Raw genomic sequence first — 17,419 nt, 5'->3', positions numbered from 1 at the left:
CCCCCATCCCTGAGTCTCCGTAGCCTCGTCCCCCGCCTCCGCCCTGTCTCCACTGCTCCCAGGGTACAATGGCCCTTTCTGTCCCTGGGTCCAGGTTGTCCCTCATGTTAGGAGTGTTGGAGCAAATAGTGTCTTGGACTGTCCTGTTCTCTCCTCCCGAGGCTCCCTCAGATGCCCTCCCTGTCACTTCTCTGTCGCCTTCCTCTTCTCCCCAGCATGTCCAGCACTCCCCGTCCTGCTGCTGTGGTCTTGGGTGCAGCCATCGCTATGTCCCACAGCGTCACCTCCACCTCGCTCCTCCCTCTCTGTCCCCCTTGAGCTCTGACGTCCTGCTTCGGGCCCATTCATTTATTTGAGTCGGCGGGAACCCGTTTGCACCGGTGCTTCTGCGAGGCAGGTGGCTTCAGAGCACGTCTTCCCTCTGCCTGTTGTTTGGCGTGTTCCTTTCCCTCGGCGCTGGTGGTGTACGCGCCGCCTTCTCTGTGACTGACGTCCTGAAACCCGCCAAGGGGGCTGGGCTGAGGGGATCCCGTGTGGTCGCGGATGCGCGTGCGTGGGCGAGCATGTGAGAGCCACCGAGGGGGAGGCAGCCGCAGAGTCACGTTGACACCCGCGTGTGGCACATGCAGGCATGCGCCCCCTTGCACTGCACTCTCTGGGGACAGATGGGCTCCGGGAAGCATCTGCTCGTGCACCTCGCACCCCCGCGTCTTCCAGGTGGGGGCCATGGCTCTCGGGCAGCTAGGCATTGTGGGGAAGGAGCACGTGCCTGCCAGTGACATGGGGGTCCCCCTTACCCTGGTCTTCCTGGCCCCGATCTCCCAGTGTACACATATGTGCGTGTGTTGGGGGGTGTTTCCTGGTGTCCTCAAAGCTGTATCTGGTTATCCCCTCGCCCCCGAATCTGCAGGGCAGGATGGGGCTGGGGTGGGGGCCAGTGCTGCAGGCCCAGCCCCGCGGGTACCCAGGAGCTGGAGACGCGCTGTGTGTGGCACCCCCTTCTCCCACGCTCTGGATCCTGGCCAGCGGGGTCTCCTAAGGCCACTGGGGTGAGAGGAACCCGGGCTGGGGGGCGCCGGCGTGGGGTCCCGGTGGGAGGGCGGGTGCTCAGCTACGTCTCAGGTGTGTGTTGGCAGGAGAGGCCCCTGGTCACCCCAGCTTTGCCACCCATGTGGTGTCTGTCTCCTTCGCCATGGACACGTAGCCTGCTCATCCTGGCCTTGGCTGACTTGCCCTCAGGAGCCCCCGGCGGCTCACGAGGGGCTGCTCCAGGCCCAGAAGGCCCCAAGTGTGGGTTGGACACTCCCAGGTTCTTTAGGCGATGTCATTTAAACATTCTTTGCTTGGCAACCTCCTTCCCGATCGCGGTCACGGCAGCGGTTTTGGAGTGTTAGGCCGCGGTCCCTTCCTAGGGGGTTTCCCCAGAGGCTTTGGGTTGGGGACCAGCTGGAAGTGGCCCTCGTTCACGCAGCCTGTCAGCACCTGCTCACGACGTGCCAAGGAAAGTGTGGCTCACGCGTGTGCAGGCCAGACGCCGTGGGTGTGCGAAGCCTCCTGCCTCGGTCCCAGATGTCTTTACTACGGCAGTGCCCGTGGCGGAGGGTGTGAATGCACAGTCGCCCCGGGCTCTCTTTGCAGAGCAGAGAGATTGGGAGGGAAGCGTTTCTGTTTGTGTAGCAGATGGCGATTGTGCACGAGTGTCCTCTCATAGGATCGAAGTGGTGAGTCCGCCGCTTGCCCTCGGCAGGCACCTCTGGCATGGTCTGGAGCGGGCCCGGGTCTGTGGAACTGTCCTGTAGCAGGAAGCCGGGCTTTCTGTGAGGGACAGGGTCTTGGGGTCTGCAGTCACACCGCCCGTTTCTCTGCAAGAACAAATCGTGTCTAGGGGAACAGGCCCTTTGGTTTTTATTTTCTGCCTTTGCAGTCTTGAATTTTTAGCCTCTAACCTGACCCTTCAGCTGTCTCTCTTGGAATGTAAGAAAACTCTAGGCCAGCAGCTGCCCCGGGCACGCTGTCGTCACACGGCCTCCGCCGAGACAGGTGCCCGGACACCTATTGCGTCGTGACCAAGGTTGACGTAGGAGGTAGAGGATGAGTCTGCAGGAAGAGTGGGCTCTTGGCTGGACAATTGTGTCCTCTGGGAGGTGGCTTTTCCCCATTTAACTCTAAATCAAGGTCTGCCCTGGGCCCAGTGGACACTGGGGCTGGTTGTTCTCTGGGGCGGGGCCGTCCTGGGCACGGCAGGTGCTGAGCAGCATCCCTGCCCCCACCGACTCCATGCCAGGAGCACCCCCAGTCGTGACAACCACACATGTCCCCAGACATCCCCTCATGTCCCCCAAGGGACAGGATCACCCTCGGTTGAGAACCACTTACTGTGCTGCTACTGCTGCTGTTTTTGCCGCACGTGCCGATGGCAGAGGCGGCACCTTTGTGTCAGTAACAGGCAACCGGAGAATAAGTGTTTTCGTTGCTAAGCAAAATGTTTTCCTCCACTGATGTGATAGTGGGGTCCTTGGGGATGATGAGTGGGTTTCAGGCATTCTGGAAGCTGTCGGCGAGCTCGGGCATCGACACTGCGCTCGTTCCTCCCATCCGCCCGGGGTGGGTCAGCCTTCCCGGGGCTGACGAGCTGGAGTGGGCGGGTGTAGTTCTTCCCCCAAGGCTGCCGGGTGGCCCGGTGGGCGCCCTGGAGGGAGGCAGGAGACGCGGGGCCTGCAGTCTCCCTCCCAGCCTGGGCGCGACGCTCCGCAGCTGCCGGCAAGGCCTGCGCAGGGGGGTGTCTGGCACCAGGCAGCCCCAGCACCTTCGGGAGTCTGGTCTTGTCTCCCCGGAGGCTCACCCGGACCCCGGCCTGAGGGAGAAGCAGGCGGGCCAAGAGGTGGAGGCTGTGGGCAGTGCGTGCTCCCCAGACGGCCTGGGACCCTTACCCCAGGGAGGGACTCAGGTGACCTCATGTGCCAGCAGCTCCGTCTCGGCGGGGGGTGATGGCTGTCCTCCCCCTCCACTGTGCCCTGTGTGTGCCTTGGTGTCCCAGCTGGCCTGGGGCCTCCCCGGGTCACTGCTCAACCATGACCACGAGGCCAGAGGTCCTGGGCCAGGTCCTGCCCCTGTCCCATTGGGCACCCTTGACTGTGTTGTTGACCCGCTCCATGCCTCAGTTTCCTCAGCTGTCGGGCAGTAGCAGATGTGCCAGACTCAGCTCTGTGTGGCTTTTGTCCTGACCTGCGGCCCTCCTCATCCTGTTCAGAATTGTCACCCTCTCAGCCAGCTCCCTTTTCTCATTTATTTACCCTTTGACCTTCTAAATTCTTAGCCTGCCACGGGGTTTCCCGATCTCTTTGGAGAACTGACCACCTGCCCTTGCCTGGCGTGCGTGTCCCCTGAGGGCCAGGTGGTCGTTTCCTGATGTCTCCTGGCACCTGCAGCTCAGACGGCCCTGTTGGTCTCAGTTGGGTGGAGGCGTCTGGTCTCTGGGTGTGCATGCCCTCGTGGTGGCCTCCGCTGAGCTCTGGAGGAGCCGGCCCTGGGCACAGGGCTGGTTCCTGCTGCCAGAGGGTATGGTTAGTAGCTCGCAGCACCTGGGACCAAGCATGGTATTCCTCAAAACACGAGTCTCTGAGTCCCAGGACCCAGCAGACCCAGGCCCACCCCGTCTGCTCAGTCCCAGCCCCTGCAGACACGTGTGGGGGTCAGTCTCTGGCGCTCAGGGCCCTGCCCAGCTTCCCAGGCCAGCTGCAGAGGGACACGGCCCTGTCTCTGGTTAGGACCCACGTCGGGTGACACCAGAGTCTCCCAGGGAGTTTGATGCAGCAGCAGAGAGGGCTTCTGGCTGCCCCCGCAGGGCACTCCAAGGCTCAGATCTGGGGGGTGGCGCTGGTCGCTGGGGAGGGGGCAGCAGCCCTCTGCTCTGTCTCCGCCTGGCACCCCCATGGAGGGCCCCGCTGACTCCCCTCTTGGTCTTACAGATCATTCCCCCGAAGGAGTGGAAGCCGCGGCAGACGTATGACGACATTGATGACGTGGTGATCCCAGCGCCCATCCAGCAGGTGGTGACGGGGCAGTCGGGCCTCTTCACGCAGTACAACATCCAGAAGAAGGCCATGACGGTGGGGGAGTACCGCCGCCTGGCCAACAGCGAGAAGTACGCGGGGTGCAGGGATGTGAGGCAGGCAGGGGGCCCCGAAACCGGGCTCTGGGTGGAGCACACCTGGAAGGGCCTGGCGTACCCAGGGACGTGGGGCCCAGGTGGCCGGCTCTGTGTGCCCTGCTCAGAGCCCCACTGACCAGAGGGGCATCGACTGGGAGGGGCCGCAGGGCCCGACCTCACTGCCCTTCCCGCGCTGCCCGGGGTTGCCCACCTCACAGCAGGGCCAGCCCCCGAGCGCGTCCTCCGCACGCTCCTCTGACGCCTCGGTCGACGGCCCCTCCTCAGAGAAGGTTCCTTGAGGCGCCGCCCTAAGTGCTGCTCCCTGGTACACACACGAGCACACACGGACACACAGGTACACACAGGTACACACAGGCACACATACCCGGGCATACCTGGGCACGGACATGTGTTTGCATGATTATAAATGCTGCTCCCTGGTTTTACACAGATACACGCAGGGACATGTAGGCACACACGGGCACATACATGTGTCTGTGTGATTGTAAGTGCCACTCCCTGGTTCTGCAGGGGCATACACGGGCGTGCTCCATGTGCTCACGGGCCCACTCCGTCACCACGCTTTCGTCCCTGTTCCGTGGACCCCCACTCACCCTGAAACCTGGCATGTGCTGCCCTGTGAGGGCAGGGCCTGGTCTGTTGTCAGCACTCTTGGTCTTTGCAGAGCAGGGGACAAGAGCCATCTGGACAACAAGTACCCCTGCCCAGCTGCCCCTGGGGTGTGTTCTGACTTGGGTTCCCCGGGCGCAGGCGCATGGGAGTGGGCCACGCTCAGCTGTGGAATGTGTGCTCTCCCACCAGCAAGGCAGGGACAGCAGGGGTCTGAGCTGAGCCCCTCCCACCTGTTCTGTAGGCGCCCCAGGTTCCTTGGTGGCCGAGACTGAGCTGTGCGGTGCCTGGGCCCCTGCTCTGAGCTGGTTTTGGTGTTTGCTCACAGGTACTGCACCCCACGACACCAGGACTTTGACGACCTGGAGCGCAAGTACTGGAAGAACCTCACCTTCGTCTCCCCAATCTACGGGGCAGACATCAGCGGCTCCCTGTACGACGACGTGAGTGCCGGCACCCGAGGGCCCAGGCCAAGGCTGAGGTCCTGGGGAAGGGGGCAGGGCTCTGATGGGATCTGTCCTGTCCTGGCAGATGGAAGTTGGAATCTCTTCTGGGTTCTGGCAGTGGGCCGAGGCCTAGAATGAGTGAAACGAGAGCCCAGTGGTCTCTGATTGGCAGAGTCCTTCCTGCCACACCCTGCGGCCCCCGCCCTGAACTGTCCTTCCCTCCGCAGCTGGCCTTGGCAGCCCCGCCACACGATGGGGTTAAAAATATTGCGTACTTTCCAAGCCCTGTCACTCATCTTCCTGGGCCTGGGAACCCTGAGTTCACAGCCAGCCAGGCCCCTGCTGGGTCAGCTCCAGTCCAGCCCCCCCTGGGCTGGGAGGCTGCTGGGGACACCGGGCGGAGGGAGGGCCTGGCCTTGCTGGAACTCCTCGTCCATGCAGCCTGGGCTCTCCGTGAGGGCAGAAGGTGGTCCCACCAGAGTCCTGGTCTTGGGCTGGGTGGGTGGGAGTAAAGCCCCCCTGTGGGGGAGGGCCCGGACCCTGCTGGATGCCCAGGAGAGGGGCTCGTGTGGCAGATGTGTCTCAGAAAGTGTCAGAAAGGCAAGCGCTCGCCTCGCTTTGTGGAGCCTGTCTGGCGTGGGGCCCCAGGCCTATGACGAGAGAGTCACCATCGGCGGTGCACATGGGTTTGCTCCTATGAGCAGGGCACCAAGGACGCTAGTGTGTTGCAAGGAAGACGCGGTTCTGGCTTGAAGTGAGCTCACTCTGGAGAACCCCAGGGAGACGTCCTCGACCCAGGGGTCGGGAGAGCCACCCCCTTCCCAGGACTCGGTTTCCCCTGATGGAATGGCATGGGGGGGTACAGCCATCCTCCAGCGATAGTGTCCGCTTGCCCCTGCCCCACCTCCGCAAGGGAAGCCTTTCCGGGTGATGTTGACAGGAGGCCACTGGCTTCCTTGAGGCCTCAGAGCCCCACCTGATCTCTGAGACGGCCACAAGGCTGCGTCCTCAGGCCTGGGTGCGGTGGCCTCAGGCCTGGGTGCAGCCTCCGTATGGGAGCCCCACTTGTCCATTTGTTAATGCGGGATGCTAACGACAGCAGGGTGACGGTGCCTGGGAAACTGCCCCTGGCTGTGCTGTGTCCAGTGGAGCTGGGGTTGGAGTCCAGACTGTGTGGCGGTGGCCTCAGTGGGCTGTGCCCTGCTGCCCTGTTCAGACGCACCTCCTGCCAGCCAAAGCGTCCCAGGGTGTGACTCTGCCACCCATTTGATGAGCTGTCACTTCCTGGAAGGCTATTTAATCCCAACAACCTGGTAGAATCAAAGAATTGATTCTGTTAGATGGTTGTGTATAGTGTGAAGTCAGAGCCTGTTTGTGGAATGATCCTTTATGTTCCACGTAGCATTTCAGGATGTCAGTAGTGTTAACACTTCAGGATGTTACTGCTTGGTGGGAGCTTTTGCCCGTTGGTTATCTGTTTCTTGTATAAAATAGCACAATTGAGAGATAGGGCATATACCACAGAATTCACCCATTAAAGTGCACATTAGTGGTTTGTAGAACATTCCTTCAGAGTTGTGCAGCCATCACCACTGTCAGCTCCAGAACACTCCATCATCCCAAAAGGAAGCCCTATCCCCATTATCAGTCAGTCCCCACCCCCCAACAGCTGCTAATCCACATCCCGTCTCTGTGGATCTGCCTGTTCTGGACATTTCACATGAACGGAGTCTCATACTGTGTCCTTCTGTGTCTGGCGTCTCTCACTGAGCACGATGTCCTCAAGGTCCATCCACGCTGTGGCCTGTGTCAGAGCCTCGTCCCTTTCCATGGCTGAGTGACATTCCATTATATGCATATACAGATCGAGTATCCCTTATCCTGATTGCTTGGGTCCAGAAGTATTTCGGATTTTAGATTTCCTCAGTTTTTGTATTACTTGCATATATGTAATGAGATATCTTGGGGATAGGACCTGAGTCTAAACACGGAATTCATTGATGTTTCATATATACCTTACATACATAGCCTTGTACTCTATCTTAAGTAATTTTGTGCATGAAACAAAGTTGGAGTGTGTTTTGACTGCGACCTGTCACATGAGGTCAGGTGTGGAATGTTCTACTTATGTCATGTCTGTGCCCCAAAAGTTCTGGAGTTTGGAGCATTTTAGATTTTGGATTTTCGAGTTAGGGATGCTCACTGTACCACGTTGTGTTTGTCCATTCGTCTGCTGGTGGGCATTTGGGAACGTTTCTGCTCTTTGGCTGTCGTGACTAAGCTGCCGTGAACATTTCCCTTACAAGTTTTTATGTAGACGTGTGGTTTTATTTCTCTTGGGTAGAAAACTAAGAGTGGAACTGCCGTGCCATGTGGTGACTCTGTTTAACTTCTGGTGATGCTGCCAGACTGATTTTTTTTTCCCTAAGGCAGCTGCTCCACACTTTACCCCACCAACAACGTGGGGAGTCCCAATTTCTTCACGTCCTCACTACCACTTGCCATTGTCTGTCTTTGTGATGATTCCAGCCATCCTAGTCGGACGATGCGAGATCTCATTGTGGTTGTGATTTGCATTTTCCTAACAGCTGAAGGTCATGGTCGAGTGTCTTCTCGTGCTCACTGGCCATTTGTGTATTTTCTTTGGAGAAATGTCTATTTAGATCTTTTGCCCATGTTTAAATCAGGTTGTTTATAATTGAGTTGTAAGAGTTCTTCGTACATTCAGGACATCAGTCCCTTATGTGACGTAATATTTACAGATAATTTCTCCATTCTACATTCTTCGAGTTGTCCTTTCACTTTCTTTCCGGTGTCCTTTGAAGCCCAAAAGTTTTTAATTTGATCAAATCCAATTTATCTATCTTTGTTTTATTGCTTGGGCTTTTGGTGTCATATGTAAGAATCCATTGTCACTTCCAAAGTCATGAGGATTTACTCCTATTTTTCTTCTAAGAGTTTTATAGCTTTGGCTCTAGTGATCCACTGGGTTAATTTATGTATATGGTGTGAGGTAAGGGTCCAAATTCACTATTTTGCATGTGGGTATTCCATTGTCTCAGCATCATTTGTTGATAAGATGTTCTTTCCCCATTGAATGGTCTTGGCGCTAGGTGGGATCCTACATTATTGTTTATTTAAAAAAAATGACTTTTTTTTAAGAGCAATTTTAGGTTCACAGCAAAATTGAGCAGAAGACACAGAGAGTCCCCACACACCCGCTCTCCACATACACGGCTTCCCCACCTCCCAGCCCCCCCACAGAGCGGGTGTTGGTTACAGTCATTGACCCCCCCCCATGGGGACAGCATCAGCACCCAGAGCGCTTTGTCTACGTTAGGGTCACTCTTGGTGTTGCACATTCTCCGGGTTTGGGTGCTGTACAGTAACATGCATCCACCACTCTGGGATCACACGGCACAGTCCCCCTGCCCTAAACGTCCCCTGTGCTCTGCGAGTTCGTCCCTCCTGCCCCGTAACCCCTGCAGATACTGATCTTTTTAGCCTCTCCATAGTTTTGCCTTTTCCAGAACGTCCTACAGTTGGAATCATATGGTGTGTGGCCTTCCAGACTGGCTTTCTTCACTCGGTGACACGCATTTAAGGGTCTTCCACGTCTTTGTGTGGCTTGACGGCTCATTTCTCTTTAGCACTGAACACCTCCCGTGGTTGGGACGTACGGCTGTTGGCTTATCCACTCACCTCCCGTGGGACATCTTGTGCTTCCTCGTGTGGGCAACGTGGACGTAAGTTTCCAGCTCCTCTGGGTGAATGCCAGGCAGTGGCCGGATTGTACAAGAAAATGTTCAGTGCATAAGAAACCAACCCACTCTCTTGTAACGCGCTGTACATTTCACACGCCCACTGGCTGCCGCAAGAGCTCCTGCTGCCCCACGCCCCACCACCACTTGGTGTCAGTGTCTGCGTTTGGGCCGTTCTAGCAGGTGTGTCCTGGTGTCTTGCTGTTGTTTGCACTTCTCAGAGGACACGCGACGTGGAGCATCTTTCCACGTGCCCCTTTGCCATCCGTGTATTCTTTGGCAAGGTACCTGTTCGGGTCTTTTGCCCATGTTCTCATCAGGTGGTTCCTTTTCTGATTGCTATTTTGGAAGAGCTCTCTGTGTTCTGGACAGCGGTCCTTCATCAGTGTGTCTTCTGCAAGTGTTTTCTTTCAGTCTGTGGCTTGTCTTCTCATTTTTGTAAGGATCCTGTGTTATTGTTTTTAAGTGAAAATTCGAGAACTAAAGCCTAGTCCAGTGAGACCCTGCAGGCTGCAGCAGCGGCCCCTGGGACGATTTTGCCACCACGTGTAGGCTCTGACGGGCCAAGGCCAACGCGCTGTGCCTGCCACAGGTTTGGAGGAAGATCTGTGCCATGCTTTTGCCACGCCTGACCTCGCACAACACTGTCCCCTTACGGGTGGGGAAACTGAGACCCAGGGCAGAGAAACAACTTGCCCTGGTCACAGGGGGAAATAGCGCCCAGCTCAGGCTGGACCCCGTGTCCTCTACTTCCAGCCTACACCACATGGATGGCGAGGTGGACCGGACTGGGCTTTAGGTTGGGGGGGGTGACCCGTTTCCATGCCCCCTGCCCCAACCTTGGGCAGCTGGTACCCGAGGGGACCTTGGGCTCCTCGTCCTGCTAATGAGGGGTCTCAACGCTGCCCCCTTTCTCTCTGTCCTGGGCTCCTGCCAGGGCTCAGCTTGCCCAGTGCGAGGGCCGTGAGCTTGGGGTGGACTCGGGGCAGGAAGCGGCGCTCAGGTTCTCGAGCGTGTCTGGGCTCCTCTCGGCAGGCGTCGAAGCTCCTGCGGGGCCTGGAGTTGATTAATGTGTATTTTATGAGCTCTCAGGACAAGAGGGATTTGTTTGCTTGTGGCATTAGGAACGCCAAGTCTGGTGGGCGGGGACTTCGTCCTGTGTGCCTGGTTCCCAGAGCCGTCGCTGTCTCCGTCCCTCTGCCGCCGAGCGCTGGCTCTGGCGCCCTCCCTGGGTTGGCCCCACTCGGCGGTGGTGTTCCTCCTTCCGAGTCGTGCTGGGGAGGCACGTTAATTATTCACGACCAAACTGCAGCCTTGGAGACAAGGCCCCGGCGCATGTGATCGGTGCACGCGATTGGTACACGTGGGCTCTGGCACGGTCTCCCCGCCTGGGCCGGCGAGCTGGTCGGCCTGTGCCGCGGCCCTTCCTCGTGCTGGCAGCGAACCCTCCAGAACAGACTTCTGTAGGGTGTGAAGGGCCCTGGGGGGGCCTCAGACTCTGAGGGAAGGCATGCTGTGGGGCGACAGGGGTCCCAGGCTTCTTCTACACCCCGTGACTCAAAGGCACTGAGTCTGGGCCTCCATGTTCTCTCCGAGGCGCCCGGGGGTGGCCAGGGCGGGTCTGGACAGGCGCCGACGCTACTCTGCCCCCACTCCCAGGACGTGGCCCAGTGGAACATTGGCAGCCTCAGGACCATCCTGGACATGGTGGAGCGCGAGTGCGGAACCATCATCGAAGGCGTCAACACCCCCTACCTGTACTTCGGCATGTGGAAGACGACCTTCGCCTGGCACACGGAGGACATGGACCTGTACAGCATCAACTACCTGCACTTCGGGGAGCCCAAGTCCTGGTGAGTGTGTGTCTGTGACTCATCCAGCTGCTTCCAAGGGAGGCACGAGCCCTGGCCACCCGCAGGAGGGCACTCGGCTTGGGGCTCACCTTCTGGGTGAGTCCCCGGCGCATGGCTGGGCGCTGTGGCAGGGCCTCTCCTGGGTGAGGCTGGCGAGGTCGGGAGGCTCTGATGGCTTGAGATGGGGCAGGTGTGGGGGTGGGGAGATGAGCATGGCTGAGAGCCGGAGCTCCTGGATCCCTGGAGTTGGTACCCAGAGTTCCTCCCTGTGGCCACACGGCAGCGTCTGCCCACCGGCCTCATCGGGGGGCGGCTGCCGGGTGGACGACTCCCTGCGCCTTGCTCTGGGCCCACAGACCCAGAGGGCTTGGTGGCTGCTTGCACGTGCTGGCCCACAGGCTGCCCACAGAGACGAGGGGTGGGCCCCGCGGGCAGTGTCACAACGTCCACACGGCCCGTGCTCCTGGCAGGACAGTGGGTGCCACCTTCTGTGTCAAGGTGGCCTGGCTTCATCTTGGTTTCCAGCGGTGGCTCCGAGCTGGGGGCTGTGCCTCTCCCCATTGTCTCAGAAGGTTCCCTCATTACCCTACTCGTCGCAGCTCAGATGGGTGGCTGGGCAGGAGGCTGTACCAGGGCGCGTTCCCTGCAGGGACGGCAGCAGTGCAGGGCACAGCACCCACACGCAGCCTGGGCTCCAGGCAGACGTTGGTGAGGTGTGGTGTCCCGAGCTGACAGCTGACCCCCCAGGCACAGAGGGAAGGCCACCCCTACCCTGAGGCAGCGTAGCCTCCAAGGGAAGAAAGCAGGAGGAGTCGGTGAGAGGTGGTCCTCCCGTCCCTGAGCACAGCAGCCTGTGAGCGTCGTGGGGGGGAAGGCCTCTGACCCCCGTTTCCAGACCACTCGGCACCCACCCCCAGAAAGCATCCTAAAGTTGGGGTGGGCGTGGGATTTGAACCCAGGGCTCTCTGCCCCTCCCCTAGGGGTCCCCGCCCACCCAGGGCTGGATGCCTGAGGCTCCCCCCCACCCCACCTCCTGGAGTCAGGGAAACAGCTCCACGCGCTGCGGTGTGGGTGCCCCAGTGGGGACAGCAGGTCTCACTCTGCTGCCCTCCCCCAACCAGGCACAGTCCCTGGCCTCCCCAGGCCCAGCTTGGCCAGAGTGATGCTCAGGTGGGCCCTGGTGGCCCTCCGCGGCCTTGCTGTAGCCCTTCAGTTCCAAGCTCTTCCAGGCCCTCCTCTTTTGGGGCATTCCAGAGTCCCTGGCCCAGGGCCACGGTGCGTTGCGGGAACACCCGGTTCTCCTAGACTCGGAGGCTCTTGGGCCGTCCACGTAGGCTTCTCCGTGGGTTGCGGAAAGGGCAGCCTGAGGCCGCCTTCACGGGGACCAGGTGTTCTTCCCACTCTCACTCCTCGTGCGCTTTCTGCAGGCTCAAAAGCAATAAACTGTGGGATGTGTCCCAGGCTCCACCTGCCTCCCCTTGGGCCAGCCCCAAGGCCAGGGTCTCCCTTCCCTGCGCACGTCCTGGAGGCGGCGTGGGGTAGAGCGGGACACGGCCATGCAGCCATGGGTCAGGCCTGGCGCACCTAGGAAAGGGGAGGCCCAGCTTGGTGGGTGACAAAACCAGGCGCTTCTGGGCCCTCTCCACAGTCTCCATCTCACCACTGGGACTCCCCTGGGGCCCGGACCCTGTCCCTGCTGGGCGTGGCTCGCACTGCTCCTGGGGGAGCTGTTTGCTGCCGTTTGGACAAATGCCAGAATATCCAGAACTTTGGAGCCACCCTTGAGCCCTGGAGTTCTGTCTGGAAGGTGGAATGGGTGCCTTAGGAGCCTTGTTCTTTCCCTGTCTTCTGCGTGGGCAGGTTAGCACCCATCTGGAGGGTCGGCTGAGGCTGAGAGACACCGGGCAGGGATGTCATTGGGACTGTGTGGGGACAGGTGGGAACCCAGGTCTCCCCACCCTGTACCAGCTGTGTGACCTCCCCCCCAACCTCTACCATGGGCGCAGTGGAGCCCCTGCCCTGCTGCCCGCAGCGGGTGCCACTCAGACAGGCAGGGAGGGTGGGGAGACCCTGGGCCCTGACTTGCAGGGCTTTGTGCGAGCTCCCTGTGGCTGCTCCAGCAGTCACTGCAAACCCTGTGGCTTGAAACTGCCTGTGTTCATTCTCTCAGTTCTGGGGAAGTCCAGAATCAGTCTGTCTATCGGGCTGACATCAAGGTGTAGCAGGGCTGGTCCCTCCAGGGGGCTCCAGGGGAGAACCCCTCTCCCGCCTTTCCCAGCGTCTAACGGCCACCCGTGTCCCTTGGCTCCGTGCCTTCCTCCCCCTCCAGAGCCAGCAGCGCAGTGTCTTCCAGTCTCTCTGCCTCCGACCCTCCTGCCCCCTCGTGGGAGGACCCTGCGCTGACACTTCCCCCCACCCCAGGTCATCCAGGGTGACCTCCCATCTCAAGGTCCTTGACTCAGCCCCCTCTGCAGAGTCCCTTCTGCCATGGAAGGCACATTCACCGGATTGGAGATTAGGACGTGGCGGCTCAGAGGCTGTTACTCCGCCGGCCACAGGCTTTCTGGTCTCTGAGCTGGGATATGTGGCGTGTTCGTTAGACCCTTTTGCGATTACAGGGCATCTTGTTTTCAGTCCATTTTTATCATTTTGGTGGTGTTTTGCACCTTTGCATCAGCCCCTGATCATGGAAACTTCTAGGTCAGGTGGTGTTTGGCTTTGAAGAAGAATTTGGAGAGATTTTACCAGGGCCTGGTGACAGCTGTTTCACGTGCCCGAGTCTGGGAAAACTGAGTGTGGTCCTGAGCTGCCCACTAGATGGCGCTCCCGGCCTTCCTTGCGGGGCTCTGCGTGGTGGAAACATCCCAGGCTCTGTCACCTTGGGGGAGACGTCCCAAGCTCCCTCACCCTTCTTCTCCACTCCTGGAGCCTGGCCTGGGCAGGAGGGGAGCGGAGCTGTCTGAGCTTCACGAAGCTCTCCGCTCTGCTCAGCCCTTACCTTGGTTGGGGTCGTTGGGAGAAAACCTCGCCTTTTCCTTAAATCACAAAGAAAAAACAGGGAACAAGCCGCGTTTGCGGCCACAGACCAAGGACCCAAGGATGAGACCCTGCCCAGGACCTCACGGTCCGTGGTGGCTTTGCATGGCTTCGGGTGAAGCATATTCTCCTCGGGCCACCCACGTGTGATCCAGCTTGTGCCCTTGGAGAGACCTTCTGCCCCACGCAGAGAACACGCAGAGGGGGACATGCAGGTGCTGGCGGCCACAGGGAGACGGAGGTGGGAGGCTGACGGTGTTTGGAAACGGGACCAGCTGGTGGGTCAGATGTGAGGTGACATCAGTATAGGGCACTCCATCTCTGCGTGTAGGGGGCCCTGAGAGCCACAGTTGTCTCAGGTGAGGGGACAGCAGCTCCCCAAGAGGTGGCAGCCAGGGACAGGCCAAGGGCCGTTGGAGGCCAGAGCTGACAGGGACCGGGCAGGCCCTGGCACCGCCCTGGAGTGAGGCTTTCTCGAGGACACAGGCCCCGCTGTTGCCCCTGTGCCTCGGCCCGCCCACGGCCCCTTGCGGCCCCTCCTGTGCGCGGCACTCAGTATCCCCGCGGGTTTGGAGCATTGTCCACTCCCACCCTCACCCCCACCCTTCCCCAGGACCCTGGAGAGCACTCGGCGGGGACAGCTGTAGGGCCGGTGTTGAGCTCAGTGGCTCCTCCAGGGTGGAAGTTCTGGGAGGCCCCTTGACCTTGGGGCTGGCACAAGGGTGGCCCCGTGGAAAGGGTGCTTCTGAGGTGCTGAGGTGTGGGATGGGGCCGCAGGGCCTTCCGGCACCCCCTCCCCACGGCCAGCTCAGCTCTCTCCCTAGGACAGGGGTGGGGCCCAGGTGTTCTTAGAGAGCACCCCTGCCCGTCATCCAGGACAGGTGTGGTCCAGGTGACCTCACGGTTAGCTGTGGGCTACCTCGGGCTGTCAGTCTCTCCCCCAGACGGTGAGGGTCCTTGATGTCACCCTCATGTCCCCAGCACTAGCAGGGGCCTAGCACGGAGGGGTTGGTCTCAGGCCTCCCCAGGCTGCACTCCCTCCAGGGGCCACCAGGCATCCGCTTGTGGGTGGCAGGGGTGGGTTGGGGGTGGTGGCCAGTGGCTGCTGCCATCTTGCCTTGGGGCGGGTGGGGCTCCGGCAGGGCGAGGGCTGAGGCCGCTCCCCGTCTGTCTCCCTAATTACGCCACTCCGCTTGCGTCTGCAGTCGCTTAATTGCAACCATTTTGGAGTGTTTCAGTGGCATTTTTTTTTTAAGTGTCGACGTACTCAGGTTTACAGCGTTTTATTAAGCCTTTCTGGGTCTGTTGCTACTTTGGTAGTGTGATTTGTGTGTCAAAGTGACGTGAACAGCCTGGTGTCGATAAAAGACAGAAATGTGCTTCAAAAGGCCAGCGTTACGGCTGCTCTCCGGCAGCCGGGCTAAGAATATCCGAAGTGGCTGAGCGTTCGCAATCCCTTTGCCACAGAGATTTAAAATAGGCCCAGCTCGCAGCTCACCCGACTGCCTTCCTGCCGCTGCCCGGGTGGTCGGCCAGGCCTGGGGGCAGAAGTGGGGAGGGGCCCGGGTGGTCCCCCGACTCCAGGGTCCTTTCTGTGCCCACCTAGACGAGCGCTCCGGGCCAGGGTCGGAGAACGTTGGTCCTGGGCAGCTTTGGTGAGAGTCACTGTCCTCGGGCACTTCGGGGCCATTCACGTTGTGCTGCACCCCAAGAGGAGAGCAGAGCGCTGCTGCCCTGCTCGGCGCCCTGGCTCACGCTGCCCTGGGGAGGTGCCTGTGTGCGGTCCGTGCCCGCGTGCCGGGCAGGGCCTGGCCAAGGCTTCAGCATGCCCTGTTGTCCCCAACCCAGAGCAGAAGCCTCGGCCTCCACGGCCTCCACAGCAGCAAGGAGGTGGGCAGGGAGGTGAGCTATGGGCGCTGCCAGGGCAGGGCCCTGCGGAGCTGGTGGGACGTGACCACGGGGCTGTGGCTGGCACTCAGCTGCTTGGTGTTTGTTCCGTGCTCTGAGCACCGCGAGAGAAAGGCCCTCCTGCGCTGGTGCCGCAGTAGCTGCGGAAGCCTCTTCTCAGGCTTGGGAGGGTCCCCCACACTCCCTCTGGTGCTGCTTGCTGGGCAGGGGGTGCCCCCTTCCCAGGTGAAAGCCCCCAGAGCAGGGGCCTGGGTGGAAGAGCTTGTCTGAACTTCAACCTTGACCTGCCTGTGACCCTGCAGGGCTCCAGAATCCCCCATTCTGCCAGGCGGTCTCCCCGTTCTCCAGCTGTTTCTGCTAGGCCTCTCTCCAGGCCCCTCCTACTCCGTTTACCTGGACACGACCTTGCAAGTCGCAAGGTGAGGGTCTTGGCGACTGCGGCCCATGAAACGCGGAGCCCCCACCACTTGTGGCAATTCGCGGTGCAGCGAGCCCCGGCGTGGGGGCCGGGGCGAGAGGAGGATTATTGGGGGCTCGGCAAGCCTCCTGACCTTTAAGGAACTGCGAGCCGAGAATTTTTCCTTTTGATTCCGCTGCGCCTCCCTTGGCATTGTCACCCGGGGGAGTTTTACAGGAGATTGGGCAGCTTTTCCTCCTGCTGCCAGGGAAACTGACTCCCAGCAGGCACCGCCGAGCTGGTGTCCCTGGAGGTGCGCAGGCGTGCGCAGGCGCGTGCAGTGTGCACTCCAGGACCCGTGCTCCCCAGCGTGCTGGGTGTGCCGCTGCGGGTCTTCTGTCCTGCAGCCACACGGGCGGTGGCTGGCTGGCCTGGGGTGGATGGCTCTGCGGCCCGGGGGCAGCTGGGCTGCTTCCTTGCCCTCTGCTGCCACTGCCTGGCCCCTCAGGACCTCCCCACCATCTTCCCAGCTTCCTCTCCTGCAGGCCAGGACTGACAGGCAGCCCAGACTCCTCCTGCCCTTCCCTCCCTCCCTCCTTGGCCTCCAGAGCCAGCTGCCTGTGCCTGGCTGCAGGTGGCGCTGCTGGGCCCCGTGAGGGCTCCACTCCGTCCCTCGGAGTGGGCTTGGAGAGTCTGGTGGGTGATGGGGCCAGCCAGCCCCTGTCCCCAGGCAGCAGCCTGAGCCCATGGTGCAGAGTGCTGGTGCCCAGGGAGGCCTGGTTTGGGTTTGGCTGACGGGGTGAGCTGGCCGCATAGGACTTCACGGCCTCTGAGAGCCCGACACCAGGGTGGTCCCACCAGCAGCAGAGACTAGGGGTCCCCGTTCCCAGACCCTAAGGCACGGCCCCTCCTCCGGCCACTTGGGTATCTCCTGCCAGCTGCCTTCCTCTGGCTGGGCCCAGAGAGGTGTCCCCAGTGACGGTGACGGCAGAGAGGGCTCCAAGGGAAATGCACACTCCACAGAGGAGGCATTGGCTGAGAGCTCAGTGCTGATTTGGAATGAAGATCGCGGAGCCTGACAGCTTTGCAGATTGGCTTTAATAATGGAGCTCCCAGCACTGTGCCCTGTCACCGATACGAGATGCAAGAGCGAGATTGAGACACTCCCTCTCGCCTCACTCACCGGCCCCAGCCCTGACTTGGGTGTCAGGGACAGAGCTGGTCCTAGGCAACTAGGC

The 17,419-nt window shown here is 60.4% G+C and overlaps 1 protein-coding gene across 5 annotated transcripts in view; it reads left to right on the top strand.

Annotated features, from left to right (window-relative positions):
* KDM4B (lysine demethylase 4B) overlaps positions 1-17,419 on the top strand; it is a 132,981-nt gene that overhangs the window by 40,684 nt on the left and 74,878 nt on the right. For all 5 annotated transcript variants that reach the window (XM_069480074.1, XM_069480064.1, XM_069480081.1 and 2 more), the window contains exons 4-6: positions 3,969-4,144; positions 5,109-5,223; positions 10,647-10,840. In XM_069480074.1, coding sequence (XP_069336175.1) covers positions 3,969-4,144; positions 5,109-5,223; positions 10,647-10,840 — 485 coding nt within the window. The remainder of the gene's footprint in view (positions 1-3,968; positions 4,145-5,108; positions 5,224-10,646; positions 10,841-17,419) is intronic.

This window comes from Eulemur rufifrons, chromosome 2 (assembly GCF_041146395.1).
Source record: "Eulemur rufifrons isolate Redbay chromosome 2, OSU_ERuf_1, whole genome shotgun sequence".
NCBI lineage: Eukaryota > Metazoa > Chordata > Mammalia > Primates > Lemuridae > Eulemur > Eulemur rufifrons.
This window is presented reverse-complemented; position numbering and strand designations above follow the sequence as displayed.